The 26316-nt window shown below is 40.9% G+C and overlaps 2 protein-coding genes across 2 annotated transcripts in view; both read left to right on the forward strand.

Annotated features, from left to right (window-relative positions):
* Positions 1 to 19802, forward strand: part of gpr83 (G protein-coupled receptor 83) — a gene marked incomplete at both ends in the record, with an annotated part of 33878 nt that extends 14076 nt beyond the window's left edge. Inside the window, 2 exons of the mRNA XM_082537059.1 lie at positions 16407 to 16540; positions 19085 to 19802. Of these exons, the coding sequence (XP_082393185.1) occupies positions 16407 to 16540; positions 19085 to 19802 (852 nt within the window). The remainder of the gene's footprint in view (positions 1 to 16406; positions 16541 to 19084) is intronic.
* On the forward strand, positions 26 to 1572 carry LOC309708769 (zinc finger BED domain-containing protein 4-like). The gene is made up of 2 exons (XM_082537060.1): positions 26 to 930; positions 1057 to 1572. Exons 1-2 carry the CDS (start codon positions 338 to 340, stop codon positions 1553 to 1555), a joined length of 1092 nt encoding a protein of 363 aa, XP_082393186.1. The 5' UTR covers positions 26 to 337; the 3' UTR covers positions 1556 to 1572.
* Positions 19803 to 26316: the final 6514 nt, after the last annotated feature.

A 26316-nucleotide genomic window follows, 5' to 3' on the forward strand; every position in this document is an offset into this window, starting at 1 on the left:
CGGCCGCGATATGAGATTCCCAGCCATCACGGACGTAATGCTGCCAAAACTTTTTGAAGAGGTAAAAAAACACGTGCATAACCTCTTGCAGGAGGTTTCAGCCTTAAGTTTCACTACCGACATTTGGACAAGCAGTGTGTCCCCGATGTCGCTCCTCAGTTTAACAGCGCAGTGGATTGATGAGAAGTTTGTTCGTCATCAAGTAACACTACATGCAAGGTCGTTCAGGGGCTCGCACACCAGCCAAAACATCGCAACTGCTTTCGATAGTATGCTTTAAACCTGGGACATACCAAAGACGTCCGTCCACATAGTGCTCCGGGACAACGCAAGAAATATGATAAAGGCCATGAGTTATGCTGAGCTGCCCAGCCTACCTTGTACTGCTCACACTCTCCAGCTGGTTGTTCATAAGGGCCTTCTGTCACAGAGTGTTGCTGATGCGGTGGCAGTTGGCCGCAAAATAGTTGGACATTTTAAACATTCTGCTCTGGCCAGCTCCCATCTGGAGGACATTCAATTACAGATCAACCAGCCCGCGAAGCGGCTCCAGCAAGACGTGCAGACCCGCTGGAACAGCACCTTTTATATGATACAGTCATTGATCGAGCAGAAACGGGCTCTGGGAATATTTGTGTCTGAATATGGACTCCCTGATATGCTCACGGCTCACCAGTGGACACTGCTGGAGAAGGTGATATCTGTTCTGGGTCCATTCGAGGAGTTAACTCGAAAAGTCAGCTCTGCAGATGCCATGGCTGCAGACGTCATTCCAGCCGTCACTGTGCTCCACAGATTTCTAACAAGGGAGACTGGCGAGGACCATGGGATCAAAGCAATGAAGGGAACCTTGGCTGCAGCTGTCAGGACACGGTTCACTGATGTGGAGGAAGACCCACTCTATAGCATCGCCGCGCTACTCGATCCCAGGTGAGTGTTGTGTGTGTGTGTAACTGTTTGACTGTATGTGAATATGACTGTGTATGTAACTGTTACTGCAAAAAAAAATGGTGAGCAAACCTATTGTCAGCTAACTTTTTTCTTTCTCTGTTTTAGATATAAAAATCGTTTTTTCTCCAGCACCACAACTGCTGCAAATGCCAAGGAGATGCTAAAACTTGAGCTGCTAAGGTTGCCTGGAGAGGAGGATCATGACCTGAATGAACCACCTTCAGGAAAAGCACGCAGTGACCAGCCCACAACTAGTCTGGACAGCATGTTTGATGAAATTGCAGATAAGCAGGCATTCGCATCGGTGGGCAGAGCTGCGGTAGGTTCTACTGTAGAGTTAGAGACATATCTTGGAGAGGCCGCAATTTTACGAGAAGACAAACCTCTACAATACTGGATGGTTAATAAAGTGCGGTTACCAAACCTGGCTAAAGTGGCGGGCAGATACCTTTCAGCACCATGCACAAGTGTAGATAGTGAAAGGCTGTTCAGCTCAGTGTCACACATTGTGAATGAAAGCAGAAACAGGCTCACAGCTGATCATGCAGAGATGATTATTTTCATCAAAAATAACCTGCCTCTCACTTTCCCAAAAACAGTTTAGTTCGGAGGTCACACCATTGCTTGCTGACTGAAGTTTTTTTTGTTTGATGAAAATGTGGACACTCTGCAATAGGTGGTTCATTAAGCTGTAGACAGTGCCACATAGTTCACTGTTATTTTGTTTGGATATAATATGGGCATTGTGCAATAACTTAACAAAAGTGTTTATTTTATTCTGAAACCTAAGTTTTATTTGTTTTATTCTGAACATAAGTGTTTATTTTTCAATCTGAAAGAGGGAAAGAGACCCAAGGAGTTCAGTTATTTTATTTTTTTTAATTAAAATGTGGATACTCTGCAATAGGTTCATTAATGTTATGTCCCTCTGAAAAATGGAGGCTGCAAAACACTTTAGTTATTTTGTTTGTTTGTTTACAATGTGGACACTGCGATAATTTAAGAGAAGTGTTTATTTTTCGCTTGAAATGTAATTTCTGTGGTCATTTTTATTAATATTTTTTATTGACAGAGAATAAAATAAAATCTGTCTTCCAATTCATTGCATTTTTCTGTGTGTGTGTGGTAGACGTATCATTTTATGTACTCGGTATCGGCAAGTACTCACATCCAAGGATCGGTATCGTATCGGTTTGAAGAAATTGGTATCGTTGCATCCCTAATGATAGTGCTCAAGCATTTGACATTTGTAACTAAAAATGTTTACACAGTTGACTCAAAATAGCTGCAAAAGGTCGAAATGAACAAACTGAACTGTAATTTCTGGGAATTTTAAGCACAGAGCGTTGTTAGTTTCTATAGCGCAGACTGAACCTTGAAAATTCTCCAGCAAATGCTGGTATTTTAAACAACAACCAATTAGTCAATTAGTCAAACTTACCTACTACAATATTTACTCGCAGCTCAGTCAAATTTAAATCAATAAATTTGATTTAAACTGTGGCTCATGGGTCAAAGCTGGCCCATACAGGACACCGTATAGCAGACTATTAAGTCCTTAACTTGGATTCCAGTGTGTTGCAGGACTTAACATAACAGATCCTAATTCACCACCAACTCTGTTATTGTTTTATTTCAGAAAATGCCAATTAACAAAAACATGTAAGAAAATGATCATGAACAAATATGAAAGCAAAGAAAACAAAACAAGAAAAAGCATAACAAAAAACCCCTAGGGGTCTCCAAGGCAAAACCAACAACAAGAACAACAACAAATGTTTCTAGAAACAAAAGGAAAGCTGTCAAAAGTGAAATATCAGAGAGACCCTGTTGAAGACTTCATTCATACAAACACAGAAGAATAAGGACCCAGCATTCAAAGGCTTGTCACGAGTCACTTTCAGGAAATGCATTTCAAGCTATATTGGACAAACCCCAGCCTAAAAAGCCCAGTGGTCAAATGACAAGGAACTTATCACAGTTCTGGGTCATTTTGATCCAGCATTTTGAGTTCTCATGTTTTGGTTTGATTTTTGGTTATTTTCTTGATCTATCGTCAGGCAATGATGATGATGATGATATTTAGTATGTTCCAGCTTATTCGGGTTTAGGTTTAGCTCTGCCCGTGTAAAGTCCGTGTTTCTTAGTCGGCGTCTTTGTGAATTATTTCTTGTTTTATTTTCAAATCAAATCAAAGCACTTTTATTGTCACATCACATGTGCAGGTACATTGGTACAGCACATGTGAGTGAAATTCTTGTGTGCGAGCTTCACAAGCAACAGAGTTGTGCAAAATACAATAATGTAAACAAGCAAAATACAGGAATGGCTACATCTGAAACTAATAAATATATGTACAATATATAATAGTATATGCATTTCTGGATGTGTATACTAAATATTTTTCTGTGTGTGTGTGTACACATATTTTACAAATTAAATAGAGTAAACAATGAATAGAATATATAAAATAAATAAAATAAAATATACAGAGTGAGACACGTGCAAAACAGTGGCGTTACTGTACAGTATGGAGTGCATAATGTTGAAGTTCCAGTAGTGAAGCTGAGGTGTCTATGAAGTGTTCAGCAGTCTGATGGCCTGATGGAAAAAGCTGTCTCTCAGTCTGCTGGTACGGGACCGGATGCTGAAGAGCCTCCTTCCTGATGGAAGTAGTCTGAACAGTTTATGGCTGGGGTGACTGGAGTCCTTGATGATCCTCCCCGCTTTCCTCAGGCACCGCTTCCTGTAGATGTCTTGGAGGGAGGGAAGCTCACCTCCAATTATCCGTTCAGAGCACCGCACTACTCGCTGGAGAGCTTTGCAGTTGTAGGCGGTGCTGTTGCCATACCAGGTGGTGATGCATCCAGTGAGGATGCTCTCAATGGCACAGTGATAGAAGGTCCTGAGGATGCGGGGGCTCATGCCGAATCTTTTCAGTCTCCTGAGAAAGAAGAGGCGCTGCTGCGCCTCTGTCAGTGTGCCCCAGGGCAGCTGTGGCTACAATGTAGCTTGCTATCGCCAGTGTGTGAATGTGTGTGTGAATGGGTGAATGACTGAATGTAGTGTAAAGCGCTTTGGGGTCCTATGGACTAGAAAAGCGCTATACAAATGCAGGCCATTTACCATTTACCATTTCTTCACTGTTTTGTTTGTGTGTACTGACCACGTAAGATCCTCAGCCAGGTGTACGCCAAGGAACCGGAAGCTGCTCACTCTCTCCACAGCAGCGCGAGAGAGGGATTATGTCTTATGTCAGTGTGTCTAGGTTCGCTCAACCCTGTCTCATTAGCCCTAATCTCTCCCAGCTGTGTCTCCCTCCTGTTTTCCATTCCCTGATTACTCCCCTGTGTATATAAGCCCTGTGTTTGCCTTTGCTCTCTGTCGTGTCGTACCCTCAGATTGTGCCTGTGTGTTTCTGTTCGTCGGGTTCATTGTTTCAGTTCATGTTTTGTTTCTTCGCCAGCAATAAAGCTGAAGTTTTCAGTTACAATTCAGTCTCTGAGTCCTGCGTTTGGGTCCTCATCTACGCTGCCTGCACACAGAGCCCTGACAGAACTGCTGCAGGGGTTACATATTTGCTTTCTTTAAGAAGTACAGTGAAGTTCAGCCATGATGCTGACTAGACTAATAAGTAGCCATCTAATTAAATCTGAGGTCAGTAGTTCAAGATTCATGATTAGATGTTACCTATATTTTTATTAAATAGTAAATTAACAAAAGACACTGCTTTTTGTTGACTTGTTTGATTTAACTCCTTAACACTTAGTGTACCATATTTGATACATACAGTTTTTTTTCGTGAGTTTTTGAGACTTCATCATCAGTGTGATTTTTTTTTTCCCCCTCCTGAAAAACCCAAATAATTGCGTAATACATTTTTAAAAGATTTCATTTTTTTTTTTTTTTAAATCCAGATGTAGCAAATACAATACAAATGAAAAGTCATTCATGGAAATTTCTCAGATGATTCAAAATATTACAATTTTCTGACAATTATGGGGACCGCTGCTTTAAAGGGTTAAGCAATAAAAACAACTTATTAGTTAAAAGATCATGGTTTGGATTAAAAAACAGTTGTTGCTTTTTTTAAAATAAAAAGCTCTGCTGTCTTAGTTGGCATGGTGATGGCCCCTGCTTTTTCTGCTTCCTGTGGAAATGCATTACTTATAAACTTGTGCTCACTCTCACCAAAAAATGTGACAATTCGTTTCCATGAATGCGAAATGAATGCAAACAAAAACAATTTGCTGAGTGTGTGTCCTGAGGCACAACCAACAGGTTTCTTATTGTTTTGTTTTGTTTTTTAAAAAGAAGAACGAAATAAAAATGTCTGCTTTCACTGTCAGATAGGATTTAAAATGTCACTCCCTGTAAAAATAGGCAATGGCTGCAATGTTTATTACTGGAGCTTTTCAAACATCAGACATCTAATTTCCTTTATTTAGTGCATTATGGGAGTCTAGTGTCCATCAAAGCCATCTCAAAAAGTTAAACTAAAAGAGTACTTAGCATGCACGCACAGTGATGCCCTAAGGACATTTTAAGTTTTTTATTTTTTTCATTTTCCAGGGTGAACACACCAAACATTCAAAACCTGATTAGAATGAATATTAAATATGGGGGTGGGACACAGCTACAGTGTGCGTCTCTCAGTGTGCTGTCAGTGCTGGTGAATTTTAGAACTCCAAGTAACATGTGGTCACATTGTGCGCTTTACTTATTTTTTATGCTTTAAATGTTTTTCATTTGTAATTTTGTTAAATAAGGGTCCTAACTCCTGGATTCAGTGATAGATCTGTTACGAAATCAGTTTCACCCCGGTTCTTTTTTTTATTCCTCGAGGCATCCAGAGACGGCACCGGACTCAGTAGTCATTTTCACAAAACCTTTATTCATCTTCAGTTAAGCATGCATCTTCTAGAAGGGGAGATGTGCAAGGCCGGTGTCCCTCTGCAAATCTTCCACTCCTTTGTTTGTTACAGTCAGCTTTATAGAAGCGACCCCATCATAAAACCCTCATGGTGTACTGCAAACTCTGTGTTTGTGTGTGTATGCACGAGCACATGAGTGCCTGTGTGTGTGCGTACCCGTGTGTGTGCATGTGGGTGTGTGAGTGTAACAGTCAAAGCACTCTGTGTTTGTGTGTGTGTCTCTGTGTACGTGACTTCATGATGGCCATAAAAGTAATCTCCTCACCCAAGCTACACCAAATTCCTTTTGACAACATACAAAACAGAGTTAACATTACAAACACTGAGACCTCCACTCTGCATCCACTGGGCCATTGGCCTCTTATTGTCTTACATTTACAGATAAGCATGTGGAGAGTCTCCTGCAAACCTGCTTCTACGTTATAATAATTATGAGTTTTTATTAAAGGTACAAGCATCAGCAATCCCCAACTGTAGCTTCTGGTCTCCTTTTATGACAGGCAGACCCCCAGTGTCCATAAATTCCTTTCCCTGTACACAATTACACACACACACTCTCAAGCCTACAGCTAAACCAGACTAAAACACACAAACAAATCCTTCCCTATTCCTCTGATCTATTGCTGGACCCTTTCATCTAAGCAAATTTAACACATTATATTCTAATAATTATTTTCTTGTACTCACAGATCCTTCATGGAGTGATATCCCACGTTACACCACAAGGGGGCACCACCTCCTCCTGAGTACGACAGTTTAGTGTGGTACTAGCTTTTGTCTTCAGACTTTGGCAGAAGCCAAAAAAGGAAAGCACACTATATACCTTACTTGTTCTTTTCGGGGAAAAATGTAACTTGTTCGCAGACCTTACGTTAGGGGCCTGGTACAGATTCTTGGGGACTTGTCCAGTAGGGGTGCAACGATACACAAAATTCACGGTTCGGTTCGGTTCGATACTTTGGTGTCACGGTTCGAACAAAAAAAATGTTCATGCCTTTTTAATTTGTCATTTATTAAAATTATAAATATATATTTTAACTCAAAAGTACAGTTTTTAAATTTAACCCTAACCCTTGTGCGTGTTTTCTATTTTGACAGCGAATGCGCACATGCGGACCACTTATGTGCACCCCTGGTTATATAGCTCATCATATTGCAGCCACAGAAATTATTTTGTCCATAAAGCTGCACTTTCTTTTTGCCTTATAGTCTGATTTGTCATAACTTTTCCGTTTTGTGGTAAGCTTTTCTTTGGCTGTCACTTCTTCACCCTGACCTGTCTTATTTGGCTCAGCAGAACTAAAATATATATCCTGCTGCTTTTACACACGCACTCACATAAGCTCAGCGATTCTCTGCGCGATCAACCTCTTACATGTTTAAGCTTGCTGCGGAGATTTCACTTGTCATGTTTGCATAGTAAGCTAACGATTAATAAGACGATGTCAGAGGAATTGGTGCACAAATTATCATCACTCACCAATCAGTGCTGTCGCTCTCTATACACAGTTCACGCGATTGCAAAGTGAAAGCAAAAAACAAGCACAAATTCAAACGCGACTTCAATATGTCACATATTGACAGTGGCTCACCGATGCCAATGACATAATTACCCAGCTACATTTCTGAAAGAATGCAAAAGCATTGACATATATTTTTCCTTCCTACAATAGCCCGACGGACAGGGCAGAGATAGATTTTGGTAGCCCGACTGGAAAAATCGCTAGCCCCGGGACGTCGGGCTAGCGATATTGCGAGCCCTGTATCTGATTGAGGAATCACTCATCTTTGGAAAAGAGTTTATTACAGAGAAATGGCTCTTTCCAAAATAAAAGCTATATTATACGCTTCTTCTGGGCTATATTCTCAGCAGCATATTAAACATATCAGGTCCCCATAAGGAGAATCATGTGCTAACGGCTGTCTAAATGACTTGGGTAAAGTTTGTAGCATGTGTGCTTGTTGTTTTTGTCTGCTTCCACTTGTCTTTGCACTAGGATGATGTCGGCATAAATGTGCAGTCATATTTGTTGTGTTCCCACTAGTGTTTTCAGGTTAATCTCGTTGAAATGACGTTAACGCCACAACACGGCAAATCTCCGTTAACTAGCTACCGCCGATCGCCCCGTGCATGGGGCTGGACGGCCAACACGTTAACGAGCTAACTGCGCTAACACACTAGCTCCCACCCATGTAACTGACCATTGCGTGGCACATCCAACATACTGCTTTACTTTAGTCCATGACGCGCTTACCTTCAGGGTCATACGTCACATGAAAACCAAAATAATTCCAAACGCCAGATCTGAATGAGGGTGGGGGAGGTTCAATTTGCCATGTTGCAAGGAGAGCTTAACTTCTGTCTCGCTAGCTTGCCCTGCGCTCTTCCTTCTGACAATGCTGTCTGTGTTGAGCGCTCAGTGGATCTGCGCTCAACAGTGCAGCCTAGGCGGAGTAGTCGAACGCAGATTCACTGAGCGCTCAACACAGACAGCATCGTCAGAAGGAAAGTTGATAAAATAAATTACAATTTTGTATTGTTCGATACATATGCGTACCGAACCGAAAGCACTGTATCGAACGGTTCAATATCGATACGAGTATCGTTGCACCCCTATTGTCCAGGATCTGCTCTCCTTGTTGGTCATGAGCTAATCCACAGTCTACAAGACATGCGACTGATAGAATTGGTGGTGCAATGTAGCGTGAGAAGATGAGCTGTTTGTGGGAAGCAAGCTGGGACTAAACAAAGAAGACGAGATGTACTTGAAAGTAAACGGCTACAAAGGAGCGAGGAAGTTGTTGTCATGGCAGACTGCAAGAGGAAGAGTCCGCTTCCCCCGTCATCTAACAGGCTTTTCCAGATTCCTTCCAATATTGTGCCGGTTTCTGTCAGTAATACTGCACAGCTTATCGGTGGAGATGTTGAGGGGTGCTTTGATCATATCCACACTTTCATGTACAGCAAAAACTTGCTAGAGATATAAGATATTATCAATGAGGTTGTTCAGTCTCAAAATGGTGTGATCCTACTTACTGAGTCAAGTGTAAATGTAGAGTCACTTTTCACACCCGTCACTGCCACGTCAAGGAGAAGGCATCTGACCGTGTCACTCTTGGTATCCTGTTGGGGGTGTGGTTTTGTTGGCTTCATTAAGCAGCAAACTCCAGGTCACACTCGGGAGGTTTGCAAGCTGGAGGTGAATCAAATGGGATGAGAGTTAGCATCTCAAATTCTGAGGTCATGGTATCCCAGGTGGACCATTTGAGGTTTTGTTCATGAGTGAAGAGAGAGATGAGCACAAGATTGACAAACTGAAATGGCAAAATATAGGCCGAGGAGCTTGGCATTTGTGAATAAGTCAGAGTGGAGCCTCTATTCCTCCACATTGAAAGGAGTCAGTTAAGGTGGTTTGGGCATCTGACAAGGACGCCTCCAAGGTGCCTCCTATTTGAGTTGTTTTAATCATGTTATGCTGCAAGGAAGCCCTGGGGCACACCCAGGATATGCTGAAGAGCGTACATCTCTCGGCTGGCTTGGAAATGCCTTGGAGGTAGCCAGTGAGAGGGAAGTCTGAACCTGCTGAACCTGGATCTAGTTTTTGCCTTGGCATCTGCCAGACCCACTCTACTACTATTGACAAGTCAAGCATAGTGCTAGTAGGCAATAGCAGTTTTGTTTGTACAGCACCAATCCTGTACATATAAATAAGTTGACAAGTTCACAGACTATTTTGCAGGTGTCTCCAATAATTATTTAAAGTTAGTCACTGTAATCTTATTTCTGCTATCTCTGCCATATTTCTGCAGGGTTTCCCACTACACAAATGTGCTTTTATCAAAGTGCAAATCAGCATTACTGTAATCCTGTCAACATATGTGGAAAAAAATTAACAAATTAAATGCTGGTTGGTGTTTATATTATTTGAGTTTATATTCCACTTTATTTGGATTTTGGTAATGTGAAAGATTAACTCCAAGATGCACTTTCTGTACATTTGGAACACATGAATGTGAATAAAGAAAGACTTGGCAGAGGCGAGAGATGAAAACACACTGTCCACTTTACCTGTTCTTTTCAGGGAAACATGTGATTTATTGGTAGGTATCATAATAGAAGCCTGTTAGAATTTGATGGCAGAGACATCAAGCATTCTGTGAAATCACAGAAGTGTGTGTACCTGTCAATTACAGCCAGTAGAAGTGTCATAGCCCTAAATGGTTAAAGCGTTTTTCCTTACGCTTTGGGCCAATTCTAAGACAACTAAAAAAAAAAAACCTGCAAAGGACAAGGCTGTGACTGGAGTATGTCTAAGAGCAGTGTTAGCCTCTCTGTCTCCACTCTCTCTTATTTTTAGGCATGAAGAGACAGCAAGGTGTCACAGTCTGGCGGTGTCAGACTGTATTAATTGTGAAGAGTGGACCCAAAATGCAGACACGAAGGAACTTGGACCAAAGCTTGAGTATTAACAAAAAGCGAGCCGTTTAACAAGGCTGGTAAAAGGGTACAAAGAAAAGGCAAGGCAAACTGAAGTAAACTAACATCAACCTAAACTGGGAGAATTAAATAAATTAAATAAACAACAAGGAAAAACCTAGACATGAAACTTGGAAACATGACATGGCAACCTTGGAGTGAACAACAGACGACCTGACAAGGAATGAACAGAAACACACAGACTAAATACACACAAGGGTGATTGGGGGAAGTGGAAACACATGGGGAAAGAGCTGGCACTGGTCTGACATAAGGAGACAAAGGAAGCAAAGCTGACTACACTGACATAGGACACAGACTTTCAAAATATAACAGGAAACATGTGACGCAGACAAGACAATATAAACTTGACAACATAAGACATGAAACACAAAGGGCAAAGGGAGAGGGAAACTTAAATACAGCGGTAGAAGACACAAAGGGAAACTAATAAACAACTTAGCTACCCTAAAGAACTCAAACATATCATCCAAATAAACTAAAACTCAAAACGCTGGGTCAACAGACCCAGGAAGGTGACAGCAAGGGCCACTTTTGGACTACTGTCTAAAAACAAAGCAGCAGATCAGACTGTGCTGCTGAACTGGCTCATGAGTTATTTAACATATTCAGCTTCTCGCTATCTCTGTGCTCTGCAGCTTACTGCCTCAAAGAATCCATTAACATACATGTGACCCTGCATTAATGACTTCAAACCAACAGTTCTAACATCTGTGGTCACTGAGTCATTCAAGGATCACACTTGCATACCTGAAAACCTGATCAGCTCCGCTAATGGACCCCTAAAAGTGTGTATACAGGGCCAACAGACCTGCTTATGATGCAGTGACTCATCACAGTGCTGAAACTTGGAGTTATCTGTTTATATACATTTCCTTTGTGGACTTTTACCACCTGAAATCCCGTTAAGCTTCCATAATAATCACTGGACATGTATATTGACCCTCTACATCATAGGTGTCAAACTCTGGCCCGCCATACCAAATTACTATCAGAGCTGGCCTACTGGTATTATACAGCTAATATATATATTGTCTAGTATTAGGCTTTGCTTGTTCCATATTCAGTTTTTAAGCAAAACGTGTTTGAGTCCATAAGAAAAGATTCATTCTTATATCTGGAGGAATAAATATATTTCAACAAATATTAACGTTAGCCCGCGACGTTGTTCCAGTTTTGAATTTTGGCCCACTGTGTATTTGAGTTTGACACCCCTGCTCTACATCATGAAAAGTATAAACAGCATCTTAGTAACTTTAGGGCACATTATTAAAAACAGCTCTGATAAAAAAAAAAAGTGACATATGCTGCTGGTAAGTATATTTTTTCTCTGAATCGTGACTCTATATATCTCACTGATGAAGCTGAGGGAGTCTAAAAATTACCCTCTGTAATATTCTTAATTAACAAAGCCACAAGCTTCTTGTGGTTCTTGTTTTTGCTTTAAACGGGTGGCTGTAGCTCAGGTGGCAGAGCAGGTCAGCCACTAATCAGAAAGTCGGTGGTTCGATCCCAGGCTGCCTCCTAGCTGCATGCCAAATATCCTTGGGCAAGATACTAACCCCATGTTTGCCTACTGGTGGTGGTCAGAGGGCCCGGTGGCGCCAGTGTCCGGCAGCCTCGCCTCTGTCAGTGCGCCCCAGGGCAGCTGTGGCTACAATGTAGCTTGCCATCGCCAGTGTGTGAATGGGTGAATGACTGAATGTAGTGTGAAGCGCTTTGGGGTCCTTAGGGACTAGAAAAGCGCTATACAAATGCAGACCATTTAAATAGTATTTCTACATCTCAACAGTGTTTTCTCATTCTAATTGCAATATTTCAACTTTGCTCCCAGCTGTGGAAAGATAGGAGCTGTGCAGTCATAAGTTTGGGTATGCCTGTTAGTTCAAGGGTTATTCAGACTTTTTAATTTAGTACCCACATGGTAGAGCAGCACTAAAGACTTGAAAGCTATGTGCCCTATACGCCTGCTGTTCAAATGCTGTTTCTATTTCTGATATTCGGATAATCAGGAGATTGCTGACTTAGATGGAGGGCAGCTGAATGAAGGCCCAGTATGACATAAAGATCATTTTGACCTGTGAATCATGCAGCGCTACTGCAGTACAGCGTGAGAATAAACATATGGAGTTCGATGTAACAGGTTCTCTTTAAACAACGCAGAATGTTTTTGGATTGCCTAAAATAGCCACCATGTGACAATGTCTCAACCAGTTTTATGAGACTGTGACTTGTATTTACTTTCAGTTAACAAGTGAGTTCAGTGGTACTGCTGGCATACAGTGGCATATAACCAGCAGTGAGACGTGGCAGGTGTGTGAAGTTCCGGTTTTTCAGTGGAGAGGGGGAAATGACTCACTTGGAAATAAGTGACATAATATTTTTATATTGTGAACTCTGGTAAATTAGTTTTCCACTGATTGACCTGTGCTGCTACTGGTTCTAAGGTTTACTGCATTTTGTGGGTTTAGTCAGTTGCATCACGTTGTATGTTACATAAACTGTCATGGAGGCTTCTTCAGTTTAAAGGAGAAAGAATACTCTTTCAAGGATGTCAGTGCTCAAATTTTGGACCAAGGTGGCAATCTATGACCACTGTGAATGATCATAGTTGAACAGAGTTGGTGACTTCTGACACCTACAGTGCAGTTTTGAGATCTGTTTCCAGGCATTTCAACCCTTACTCACATCTACCTCGGGTGACCTCGGTAGCGAAAATGATTGTCGAATGAGGCAAGTTTCCTAATGAGGCTGCACACTTTGGCCCTAGTGACAGTAAAACCTCGGCTCGTGTGATGGACCACCTCCAGAGAGTGTCCTTGTCTGGGAAGACTCGGGGTTTTTATGTTTGTCTTCCTTTTCCTCTCACTTGATTTTTTAGTTTTCTTTCTCCACACAGGCGAAGTGGTGGGAAAATGCTTCCATGGGTCATCAGGCGTGGCCCTCTCTCTGATTCCTTGTTCTGAGTCTCCTCATCATCCAGAGTATTTAATGGCTGGAAGTATGGCAGATCTTCGTCAGATCGTTACACCTCCCATGGTGGTAATTAGGCTATCCATGTTTGCTTTCCATCCGAGTTATTTACATTTATTAATTTCATTTCTCCCTCTGCCTTTTTGGAGTTAACTCCGTGAACCTGATTTCTTACTTACCTGCATCCCCTCCAAGTTTCACTCAAGACCCCAGCCACACTCATAGCCATGCTCCATGCTGCTCGCCTTGCCTCTCTGGGTGCCTGCTTGCTGTTCCATCAGACCATCCACAATTCACATCTCAAAAATCTGAAGTAAAACTTATTTATCTTACCTTCACTCTAAAGACAAAAGATTCTTAAGAGAATCAGAACAGCTTAGTGATTTGTCCAATAAACCTTTTAAAACTGTGAGTTAAGACTGTGTTTTGAGTCTGTCCCCTGCATTAATAAGATGGGGGGATAATCCTCACAACAGTTATCGCTCTGGCTCATGGATGAAAGGTGAAATGCCTTGGTGAACCTTAAGAAGTTGCCATCTTTTCAAGCACTAATAAAATTAGTGCAAAGGTAGAATTTGTCCTGGCACTCATTAGCCATGATGAAATAGGCACTTATTCAGGAAGCTATTTTGAGACATTATCTAAATTAACTTTAATTTCAGTGGTCAAAAGAAAATGGAAACACATGTACAGACTACCCAGTAAAACCTGATTTAAAAAAATATAATATTAAATGCAGACTTTGCCCAAAATATAGTTTTAAACTTTTTTTTTACCTCGTATGTCTCTACTGCTACTCATGACCTCATCTTTAAATAACCACAGTCTGTCTGTGTCATTGTTACCACAATGCTGCACAATAGCCAGTAAGACCTGTACTTACTGTCCCACGCACGTTTGAATTCGTTCCATAAGTCTTTACTCACACCCCTTCAGTGGTACTCGCTAAATGCTGAAGAATCAGAATCAGAATACTTTATTAATCCCGAAGGAAATTAGGGGAAGTACAAATACTGCAACTTTATTGACATCTGTATGCACGAGAGTGATGACAAGAAAATAAGGATGCTTGCAGAGTCTGCAAGTGGCACCATGGGATGACTTTACTTTCACTGATAAATCCTCCGGAAGGACTAGCAGGCAGCAGTAGATGAAAAGTGAACTGACTGATGGCATATTTTATTGTATTAAACTGCCTGTAAGATTTTATTAGTCAAAAACTGAAGGTGTTTGAACACTATTTCAGAAGGTCTCAGTCCACATTAATGATACTAAAATGGCTTATTTATCCAAAAATCTAGAAAGTTACTGTGGCAAAAAAACAATATTAATGCATCGCAGAGTAAAAAAAGCTAAGAAAGGTAAACAAATTACACTGAAGATGTAGTTTGGGAGTAAGAAGACCTTTTTGCCTCACAGCAAGGTCTTAGGTTCAAATCCAGTTTGCATGGTACTGTGCACTTGCTGCTTACACAGTTGGAGCTGGAGAAACTGGAGAGTGGGGTTTAGCTTAATTAGCAATTCTAAATTGGCCGTAGGCGTGAATGTGAGTGTGAATGGTTGCATGTCTCTGTGTTAGCCCTGGCAGATTGGTGTACCTCTCATCTCGCCCTATGACAGCGGGGAAAGGCTTCAACTGAATTGGATAAGGGGAAGGATGGTGTAATTGGGTAAAAGATCATTTTTTGAAAAAGCGATTAAACAAACCGAAATTTAAATATGACAAAATGAAGAGCTTGGGTCTAAAATGAATACAGGCATTATTGTGTGAGATGGTAAAGATTTTCTCTATGTATCCTAGTGGCAGTGGAGCTGAAGCCTATATTAGAGAAAGTGTTCAGTTGTATGTCCAGTAAGTGGTGCAGAGGATCCATTAGTTATGCCATAACTCCTGGGTATACAGCACATTTAAGCTCTGCTTAACCACAGTAGTTAAAAAGAGCCTTTAAAATATGCAAAGACAAAAGACAGTTGATTGGTATTTTAAGACGTAACAGTCAGCAAGTGTGGAAAAAGTCAGTTATGAAAGTTTCTTTGGGTGTGGTCCGGAAAAACATAAAATAGAAGGGAGTCATATTAGAGATACGAATACCAACAATTACCTCTGCTGCAGAGAATGACTTCATCAGAGCTACCAGGCTCAGAAATTGCCAATCACCACAGAGTAGAGCGCACATAAATACTTCCCAGAGTTTAATTAGCAGGCACATCCAAACGTATGGTGTTCAGAGGCGATTGTACAAATCAGGCCTTCATTGTTGAATTGCTGCACAGAAACCAGCACCGGGGGAGAACAGGACAATTATAACTGCTCGGTCCGAGAAACACGAACAACTTTAGTTTGATGAGCCAAAATTAGAGATTTTCTCCCAGCTGGCATGTCTTTATGAAACACATTGAATCTCCATAATATGGGTCCCAAGATAAAGCAAGAAGGATGAGATCCTTATTTTGAGTGGGATTGTATTTGTGTTTGCAGCAGCTTAATGAGCCAAACCATCTCTGTACACTTTGCAAGGACTTTTTGACCAAGAGGCAGCGTGACTGCCTAACTTGACCAAAATAAAACTTTAATTCAAGGAGGGAAAAAAAAGTGTATTTCAACAGTTATGTCATGCTTTTTGTTGTGGAGAAGGCACAGTATCTGGCCAGTATTTTTAATCTTATTGAACTGAAGTGAACAAAAAGCTTTTGTTTCCTTCCCTTTTCACTTGCTCTCCTGACTAATCTGTGTATCAGGGACATTTTGCCTCCTCACTCACACATCTGCTCATCGCTAAATACACACCGAGACCTTCCTCTTGTGACATTTTATTATCTTACGTTCCACACTGTAGTTGGCTTGTGGCACAAACAAAAACAGCCAGAGGCTGAGAAACAGCAGTTGGCTATACTGCAATACTACGCTGTTTTCGACTAGTTGGAGCCACGCTTGTAAAAAAACATACTCTAATCTTTCTTTCTACTTCCCTGGGCACAGACTGGTGATTGATATTGATCTGAAGTGTATGCATTTGCACTGACTTTGATCTGTGTGTGGTGATTCTCAGGTGATTTTGCATCCTTTGAGGCCTCGCATCTCTCCTACACAAGGTGGTGTTTGGGTCGCCGTCATCTGGATAATGGCCAGCTGCTTCTCCCTCCCACATGCAATCTACCAAAAACTCCTGACCTTTACATACAGGTAAAATGATTCACAGTCATTATGTAGAGGCACAATTCAGTGAGGTTAGCTATGGAGATGGAGGTTCTCTACTTTATGTACTGATGGATGTGGAACAGGTTTGCTCTGTGTCAGATTTAAAGGGAAAAAAATCCGAAAAAGAAATATTGGCCTGATTTAAAAAGAACGAACTTAGTCACAAGAGTTACAGAAAGTAGGCGAAAACAGTGGCCAAAAGTCGACACAACAAAGTCAAAGAAGCAAAATGAAAACTGGAATGCTCAACTTGGTAGCACAAAAGCAGTCTGGCAAATTGGAAGAGCTACACAGGAGTTATATCTACAAAGGAGACTGATTAGCTAATTGAGAACAAGTCACGCGTTCCCAGAGTTCAGAATTCAAATTTCTGTGCAAGCAGAAATTAATCGTATACAAAGAATTTCTTTTTTATCTCTTAGTATTTTACTCTGTGAAAATGTATTCATCTGTGCACTTTCCCTTTTCACCCAGTTTTAGGCTCTTATCAAATTTTTATATGCATTTTACACACAGTGTGGTTGCTTTTAACAAAAAGCATCAAATTCCACTGGGCTTTGAGTTACATACTAGTGAGAATCAGAGCAAACACAGATGAAGATTTGCCCTTAAATACACCAAAGACTTTGTGGTTGTGAGCCTTCTGTGGGGTGTGAAGCAAGATCACGGCTGAGTTCTTAATGAATTCATTAACTGGTGTGACCAGTTTTTCCTCCAAATTAATGTGGATAAAACCAAAGAAATGTTTGCAGATATTTGTCAGAGGTCCCTTCCCCATGCACTCATGTCTGATTAAAGGGGAGGAAGTGGCTTAAGTATTACTAATATATGCACTTGTATCCTATATTTCCTGCTCTGATGAATGTTTATCCTGATGAAAGTCATACACAATATGATGAATAACTCTTTGGTTTAAAAAAACATCAGGTAACAATGAAAAGTGAAGAGCTAGAATAACTTTAAAATAACTATGAACTAATAAACTCAGTGGATCAGAGACAAATGTTGTTGTTTTTTAATTCATACTTCTCTATGAAATAACAATAGCCAATGATTATTAATATACAGTACTGGGTAAAGGCTCGAGCTGCACCACCAGTCAGACTTTCTTGTAAATTTAAAGTGGTTTAGCTCTCCAGGCTTTCTGAAGGTCCGTCAGAGTTTTTATTTGGATATTGGCAAGGCAAGTTTATTTATATAGCACAATTCAACAGCAAGGTGATTCAAAGTGCTTTACAGAGACATTAAATAACAAAAACAAATAAAAAAAATATTATTATTATTATTATTTTTATTCAAATGCAGCTGAGAACAGGTGAGTCTTCAACCTGGATTTAAATAAGCTGAGTGTTTCAGCTGATCTGAGGCTTTCTGGGAGTTTGTTCCAGATATAAGGAGCATAAAAGCTGAATGCAGCTTCTCTGTGTCTGGTTCTGACTCCGGCTGATTTTTCACTCATTTTCAGTCCAGTCCTTGTACCTGACCATTTTCAGAGGAATGTTTGTACTTGTTACTTAACACGGTACTATGTATCATTCAAACATATAAAGGAACCTTACTCAACAGATGACCCAGAAGTGTATCTATACATGAGAGACATTAAGAACAAAGAACCAATTTTCAATTGTAATTTTAGGAACTTTATTTTATTTTAACCAGCACCCTGTCACAAAAGTGCATCATGTGTTTTATTTTCTTTAATTGAATTTGTTAAAAATGGCAAAAATAATAATATTTGATAGACATAAACTACTATTTTTGAACTAGTAATGTGATTCATGGTGTGTCCTTAAAAAGATGTGGAAACTGGATGAGAGTTTAAAAAAAAAGTGGCTGGCCTAAAAAAACCATCTACAGCAGATGAGTGTCAAGTCCTTAAAAATAGGAAAATCTCTAACAAAGACCTGCTGCTTTACTGTTCATGACCTGAGAGATGCATGTGTCCCTTTCAGTTTCACTGAAGTTCATTGAAACCTCATAAGAAAATGGAAGGGTGGCTGTCAAGAAGCCATTCTTGCTGAAAGGATAAGGGTGATTTGGCATGTCACATTACACCAGACCTGCACTGAAAATCAAGAAATCCAATCAGAAATTTTGGGTTCGAATTGATGACTTATAGAAAAACACTGTAAGTCATGGATTGGCCTCTCCAGAGCCCAGGCATCCACATTATTGAAGCAGGCTGGGATCATGGTGACAGAACAGCCAACATCCAAAGAGGTGTTTTGAATGTCCTTCAAGAAGCCCGGAGAACTATTCCTGAAGACTACTTATTTAAATGAGAAAAACCTTGCCCAGAGAGTTCAGGCTGGGTTAATGAAAGGTGGTCGTACAGTCAATCATTGACTTAGAAGCTGGTTAGAATATTACAGCTTCAAGGTTTTTGTTTTGCCATATATAATCTGTATTTCCATTTATGTTTGCACATGTTGATAAATCATTGTACTTATTTCCCATTTTTCCTGACAAAATATAAAGATTTCTGCACAGTACTGTAGTATTTTCTGTCTTCTGTCTTTCTCCTGACAGTAAGGAGAAAGAGCGAAGCCTGTGTGTCCCAGACTTCCCAGAGCCGTCAGATGTCTATTGGCAGTACATTGACCTGTTGACCTTCATATTGCTTTACTTGCTGCCCCTCCTCATCATCACTGCCTCCTACACCATAGTGGCCCGTAGACTGTGGCGCCACAATGCCATCGGTGACACCACAACAGCTCAGCATGCCACGCAGAGAAGGAAGCGCCGGAGAACACTGGCGATGCTGCTTCTGGTGGTCGGAGTGTTTGCCGTTTGCTGGTTTCCCCTCAACTGCTATGTGGTGCTGCTGTCCAGCCAGGCCATCCATTCTTCTAATGCCCTTTACTTCTGCTTTCACTGGCTAGCTATGAGCTCCACCTGCTACAACCCTTTCATCTACTGCTGTCTGAACCCCACTTTCCGTCAGGAGCTCCAGCTCCTCGTTGACAGGTGCAGGAAGAGACGACGGGCAGTGGTCGGCTTGGATCCGGAGCTTCGCCCTGCAGTACCTCACGCTCCATGTCACAGAACTGCCTGGCCCGACAACCAGGACTCCTCGAGGCCAAGGAACGTTTGGTCACACCCGGTCCAAGCTTCCTCACAGCAGAGTCACCCTTCTTCAAGTCAGTCCCACAACCTGAAAGATGCACATGTGCTTTTCACTGCCCGGCAGGCGCTCACAGGGAGGACCGACATCCTCTCAGTGGAGCCCATTGTGGCTGTGAGCTGACTGGAGACAATCCTGGACTGAACTGAGTTGTTTAACCTCTTAAGCCCCAAGCCTAACTGATGTCCTGCCTTTTGAGGTTAAATCTCTTCTAGGGCTTCATCAAATAGGGCAGAACATTTGGTAATCTCAGATCTGTAAGTCTGGGCCAGTAATTTCAAAAGCAGCAGGGTGTGGAGTGGCTTTTGTGGTGACTGTGAATTGCTGAAAGATGTGACTTTTTCTCCCCTGAAGCTTATAAAGCAACCGCTCCACGTTCACACATGCTTTTTCTCTTTTCACGCCAGTTTTTTATTTGATTTCCCTTCCTGATGTTTGTTAAAAACAATGTCCCCGAGCCTTGACAAATGGATAAAGCATTCATCATGTTACTTAAACATCTTTTTATATTGTATTGTGATGGAAAAAAACAAGAAAACCTTCACAGACTGGCTGGCAGGGTAGCAATGAAGTTCAGTCTCTGTGAAAAAAAAAAATCCAATGTTCAAGTTTAACAGGATCAGTTGCTGTAAGATATGTCTTAACAACCTTGGTTTACCATTCAGGACACAAGGATGGATTCTCAGAGGGAAACTGAACCCACCTTAGCGTGAAAATATCGTCATATTTATCCGCAGACCACCTGAAATCCATCCTGCTGCAGTATTTTTCCTTGGTTTTCCTTTGATTTGCTGTCATCTAGCCAGAGGATTTGTAGAATATGCACAGAGGGGGAAAAAAGAAACAATTTCTATCTTTCTTACACCCGAAATTGAATTAATCCAAAAGTGATTTTGGGTTGTGAGAGGTGAAAACATTAAAAACAAACTATCAAAGATCTAAATAGCACTGTGACATGACGAGAAATTGATGTTATGTTTGTCTCATGCATACACAGGTCAAAACAGGAAATGAAAAAAACTATCATTAATAACCTTTTGATTGATTTCTTGTATTTTCAAACTAGAAGACTTCTCATCCCATATTTTTTTTCTTTCATATTCACTGCAATGCTCCAGTAGACACCGCACAGTGTGAGGCTGATGATGACCATGATTAAATCCATCTCATGCAGCAGGAGGTGTATTCAATGTAGGTGGGGGGTCGGGGTGGGGTGGGGACAAATAATGATGAAATTGGCAGCGGCGCGGTGACCAGAGACCATGGGCGAATTGAAGCGATGGCTGGGAAACAACTGTAACAGTTAATGCTGACAAAGCCTTGTAGAAACTGAAGGATGCCACAGACTGATGAGAAGGGATGCATGCACGCGAGGGTTATCTGTCCACTAGACACCAACTGTCTATTTGGACAGAAAGCAGGGGGGGCGCAAACATGGACATTGTGGCATCACTTTTTGTTGGCATTTTTCATGCTTTTCGTATAAAAAAATGTTGTGCAATAGGGTGACAGTTGTGAACAGCACAAGCAAAACACTTTGCAGGATTTTGTTAATGCTACTTAGGGTTCATCTGTGTTTTCTTACATGTGTGTGTTCTTATCTGTCTGTCTTTGCTTCTCTTTCTCTTGGTTTATTCAATCTCCCGTCTTTTTGTTAATGGGTTCTTTCCCGTTGCTTTTACTTTGTCTTTTCCTCACCTTTGTTGTTCCTCGGTTCCAATACCTCATATATAAGCGTTTCAATCAGGTCGAGGTCTGGAACACGAACAAATCATTTGTGTGTACGAAACGCTCTCCTGGAACAAATGGTAACAATTTCAGACATTTTCTTTGCTCATTTACACGTTATAATAAATATATTATCAAGTTAGCTTTACTTTGCTCCATGGTTTATCTCAGTGACTGCAATGCTCCCAGGTCCTGTGGTTGCAGAAGAAGCCTAAAACGTTACTCTTCTAGTTGTTATGCTGTGTTTGGCTTTCTCCAAACATGGTGCTGCACATCATAGTCAAACATCTCCACGTTGGTCTCATCTATCCAAAGACATTGTTCCACGGGTTTTATGGTTTGTTCAGATGCAACTTTGTAAACCTAAGCTGTGCTGTCATGTTCATTTTAGAGAGAAGAGGGTTTTTCTTTAAAAGTCTTTTTCTGATTGCACTACCAACGTGAGATGTAGCTCTTGTTTTTGTTTTTTCCTTAAGCATTGCACTGTCTGACCTCACCTGAATCCTCAAGAAAAACAAATTGCCAAAACTGCTGCTTTAATAAAGATGATCACACTTGCTAGCGATGCCTGGCTGCTCTTACCCTTCTAATTCCTATTGAAGCAGTGAGGCTGTACTTAATTTTTCACAGCACTGCATAGAGTCCTGTGAACACACAGATAACTGTATCAGCATATCAGCAAGTTTTGGCACAAGATGGAAAACACACAGCCAGTTTACATGATAATGGGCATTCCTAATTGGTCACACTGATCATTTGTTTACAGGAGTCATGTAAACAAAAGTAGGTCCAGTGGATCGTATGCTAAAATAGCTAACAAAAAAGCACTGGACAGCCTTTGGTTAGTATTTAGAGAATTGGATCAGCTCTTTTTATAGATGGCATTTAGATGTTTTCGGGCCACTACACTCAGGAAGCAAAAGTGACCATTCAAATGCAACCACAGCCTCTCCCTCGTTCTTTTCTGTGGTTCCTGACTTCATTTCTCTCCTGTGATTCTTACCTGTTTTTTTTCTGTTCCCTTTAGTTTTTCCTCCTTTGGTTGTGTTTTGGATTTATTTTTAACTTGATTTTATCTTGATGTGTTTTTGTGTCAGCTGTCTTCTTTAAAGCTCGCCATTTTCCCTGCCAATATTTATACCCACTTTTGTCTATACAAGAAATCTCCTTCATTTTGTATTGCTTACATGTTTAAGTCAACATATGCACTGAAATTGTGAAAAAAGAGAAAGAAATCACTTGCTAATCTCAGGTAGACAGGTAGAAAGTATGGAGACTAGGTTAAAAGACACCAATAATCTCAGTGATGTACATTCAAAGACAGTCATACAATCTGAAAAACTCACATCGACCTTGAATATTCTCAATGTTGTATTGAACTTAAAAAAAAAACCCCCATATACTTACTTTCTGATGCATTCAAAGCCATAATTCACGTCTGCACCTTTGGTAGGTATTAGCGTTACTCTGGCAATGAAAGGAGGCAAACTGTGTACATAAATTATAATATGTGGTGGTCACGCATCCTCACCAGCTGTTCAGCTTTGTATTTAGATTCATCGTCTCCTATTAAACATAATCTCCATCATCTACACGCACACTGAGAGCATGTTATTGCAGCACCACAACGTTGCATAGACATTTTGTGCTATGTTGTCATGGCGATCACAGGTGAAACCAAGTATTTTGAGGGAGATTATATGTGTCATGCTTTCAGCTTTGAATGGTATAACATTGTGCACCAGCGTTGCTGAGTGAAACGGTTTAGGAGACTTCAGTGTTACTCTCGGGAACTCTGAGACTCTGTCTGATGTGACATTTCGGCGTCAGCACAGGCGGCCGCAAAACCTTTGTGTTCAGCGTTAACATAAATATCGTGCTCCCTCGTTTTTTTAATGTTCCAGTAGGTGAAAATAGTAACGTGTGCACAGTTGCATGATGGGTGTTATTGTATGCAAAAGAAAAACGGTGGCCTGTTGCTTGATTCGAATGAGCTTTGTTGTGGTTTGTTTGCTGCCTCGCGGGCAGAAATGTACAGTGGCTTGCAAAAGTATTCGGCCCCCTTGAACTTTTCCGCATTTTGTCACATTAAAGCCACAAACATGAATCAGTTTTATTGGAATTCCACGTGAAAGACCAACACAAAGTGGTGTACACGTGAGAAGTGGAACGAAAATCATACATGATTCCAAACATTTTTTTTTACAAATAACTGCAAAGTGGGGTGTGTGTAATTATTCAGCCCCCTGAGTCAATACTTTGTAGAAACAACTTTTGCTGCAATTACAGCTGCCAGTCTTTTAGGGTATGTCTCTACCAGCTTTGCACATCTACAGACTGAAATTCTTGCCCATTCTTCTTTGCAAAACAGCTCCAGCTCAGTCAGATTAGATGGACAGCGTTTGCGAACAGCAGTTTTCAGATCTTGCCACAGATTCTCGATTGGATTTAGATCTGGACTTTGACTGGGCCATTCTAACACATGGACATGTTTTGTTTTAAACCATTCCATTGTTGCCCTGGCTTTATGTTTAGGGTCGTTGTCCTGCTGGAAGGTGAACCTCCGCCCCAGTCTCAAGTCTTTTGCAGACTCCAAGAGGTTTTCTTCCAAGGTTGCCCTGTATTTGGCTCCATCCACCGTCCCATCAACTCTGACCAGCTTCCCTGTCCCTGCTGAAGAGAAGCACCCCCAGAGCATGATGCTGCCACCACCATATTTGACAGTGGGGATGGTGTGTTCAGAGGGATGTGCAGTGTTAGTTTTCTGCCACACATAGCGTTTTGCATTTTGGCCAAAAAGTTCCATTTTGGTCTCATCTGACCAGAGCACCTTCTTCCACATGTTTGCTGTGTCCCCCACATGGCTTGTGGCAAACTGCAAACGGGAATTCTTATGGTTTTCTGTTAACAATGACTTTCTTCTTGCCACTCTTCCATAAAGGCCAACTTTGTGCAGTGCACGACTAATCGCTGTCCTATGGACAGATTCCCCCACCTGAGCTGTAGATCTCTGCAGCTCGTCCAGAGTCACCATGGGCCTCTTGGCTGCATTTCTGATCAGCGCTCTCCTTGTTCGGCCTGTGAGTTTAGGTGGACGGCCTTGTCGTGGTAGGTTTACAGTTGTGCCATACTCCTTCCATTTCTGAATGATCGCTTGAACAGTGCTCTGTGGGATGTTCAAGGCTTGGGAAATCTTTTTGTAGCCTAAGCCTGCTTTAAATTTCTTAATAACTTTATCCCTGACCTGTCTGGTGTGTTCTTTGGACTTTATGGTGTTGTTGCTCCCAATATTCGCTTAGACAACCTCTGAGGCCGTCACAGAGCAGCTGTATTTGTACTGACATTAGATTACACACAGGTGCACTCTATTTAGTCATTAGCACTCATCAGGCAATGTGTATGGGCAACTGACTGCACTCAGACCAAAGGGGGCTGAATAATTACGCACACCCCACTTTGCAGTTATTTATTTGTACAAAATGTTTGGAATGATTTTCGTTCCACTTCTCACGTGTACACCACTTTGTGTTGGTCTTTCACGTGGAATTCCAATAAAATTGATTCATGTTTGTGGCTGTAATGTGACAAAATGTGGGAAAGTTCAAGGGGCCCGAATACTTTTGCAAGCCACTGTATTCTGTCTGTATTAATACTGTTTTGTTATTTTGTCCGAATGTTACAGGAATGTGGGGCATGGATTTGCTGTTTATTTGGCTGTCCTCTGTAAAAGTGTGGCCTCCATGACATAAAATACTGTATATTAAACACGCACAATTAAACTTGACACTGAAGATTCAGATTGATTTTTTTCTATCCCGGAAGGGAGGTTCTGTGTAATCGTTTCCATTTGTTCGTCTGTCTGTCAGTTTTCAAGATCTCCTTTTTACACATTTGAGTGATGGTAGATATCAATAACGGTATGAACTGAGGTGAATTTAGGTGAAAATCAGGTCAAGGCTAAGCCAAATGTGAGGATCAGTAAAAATTTGGACCATCTTCACTTGAGGGACATGGGTACCTACTAGTTTGGCTAAGCGTTTGACATTGACTTTCATTGTTAGCATCCATGGTCAAAGTTAACCTTGAAAAATCATGCAAGATATCATATGAAAGGGCATGCAGAGAGCTGTGCAACACTTTATGTCTCAGTATGTCTCACTGATGTCACATTGACACCATAAAGTTTTTAAAATTAAAACGCTGCATGAATGTATCTTAAAATCTCAACTTTTTACAGCTTATAGAAGACAAAGATTTCAACTAATTCTTCTCCAGTCATATGGGTAAAGATAATAAAATACACAAATTTAGTATGTAATGCTTCATGATCATAGATCACCGATCACAGTCACAGGAGTTAGGTAAAAGCTTTAGTTTCCAGTCTATCATCTCCAAACTTTAAAATAATATATTAGTCATTAAGAGAAAATGAGCACTTTCTGTGTTTGAGCTCTTTAAAACATTATGTTTTCAATACAACTTTATAATGACACAAAAAGATGAATATAATACTACATTTCCATATTACCAGTGCTAAAATCAGCACAAAACATCAAAGCTTTAGGATAGCACTCTCTGGGTGTTCTTGTTTTCATTTTTGGAAAAAGGCAAGAAAAACTGTCATGGCTTTTGTTTTTCACAGTATTGGTTCTTATTTTTATGTTTTGACAACACTATCTGTGTTTTATAGCTCTGTTTATTCCTTGCTCGTTTGTTATTGTGTCTCCCTCCCACCTTTACCTTTGAGTTTTTCGTGTTTTCCCTGGATTCACGAGTTTCATCAGCTCAGCATTAAAGCATTCAGTGTTCCAGCCTCCTGTTTCCTTCATTTGGGTCCTCCGTTTAATAAAACAGCGGCTCAGATTACGATTGTATTGCATGCAGTGTTGGAAAAAGGCAATTTAGATAA

This window comes from Aulonocara stuartgranti (genome assembly GCF_965226115.1).
Source record: "Aulonocara stuartgranti genome assembly, chromosome: 6".
NCBI lineage: Eukaryota > Metazoa > Chordata > Actinopteri > Cichliformes > Cichlidae > Aulonocara > Aulonocara stuartgranti.

Bases quoted from the DNA above. Each gene is read 5' to 3' on its own strand.
- LOC309708769 (XM_082537060.1), top strand. From the start codon at position 338: ATGATAAAGGCCATGAGTTATGCTGAGCTGCCCAGCCTACCTTGTACT. The intron at 931-1,056 runs GTGAGTGTTGTG...TCTCTGTTTTAG, and splicing joins GCCGCGCTACTCGATCCCAG to ATATAAAAATCGTTTTTTCT.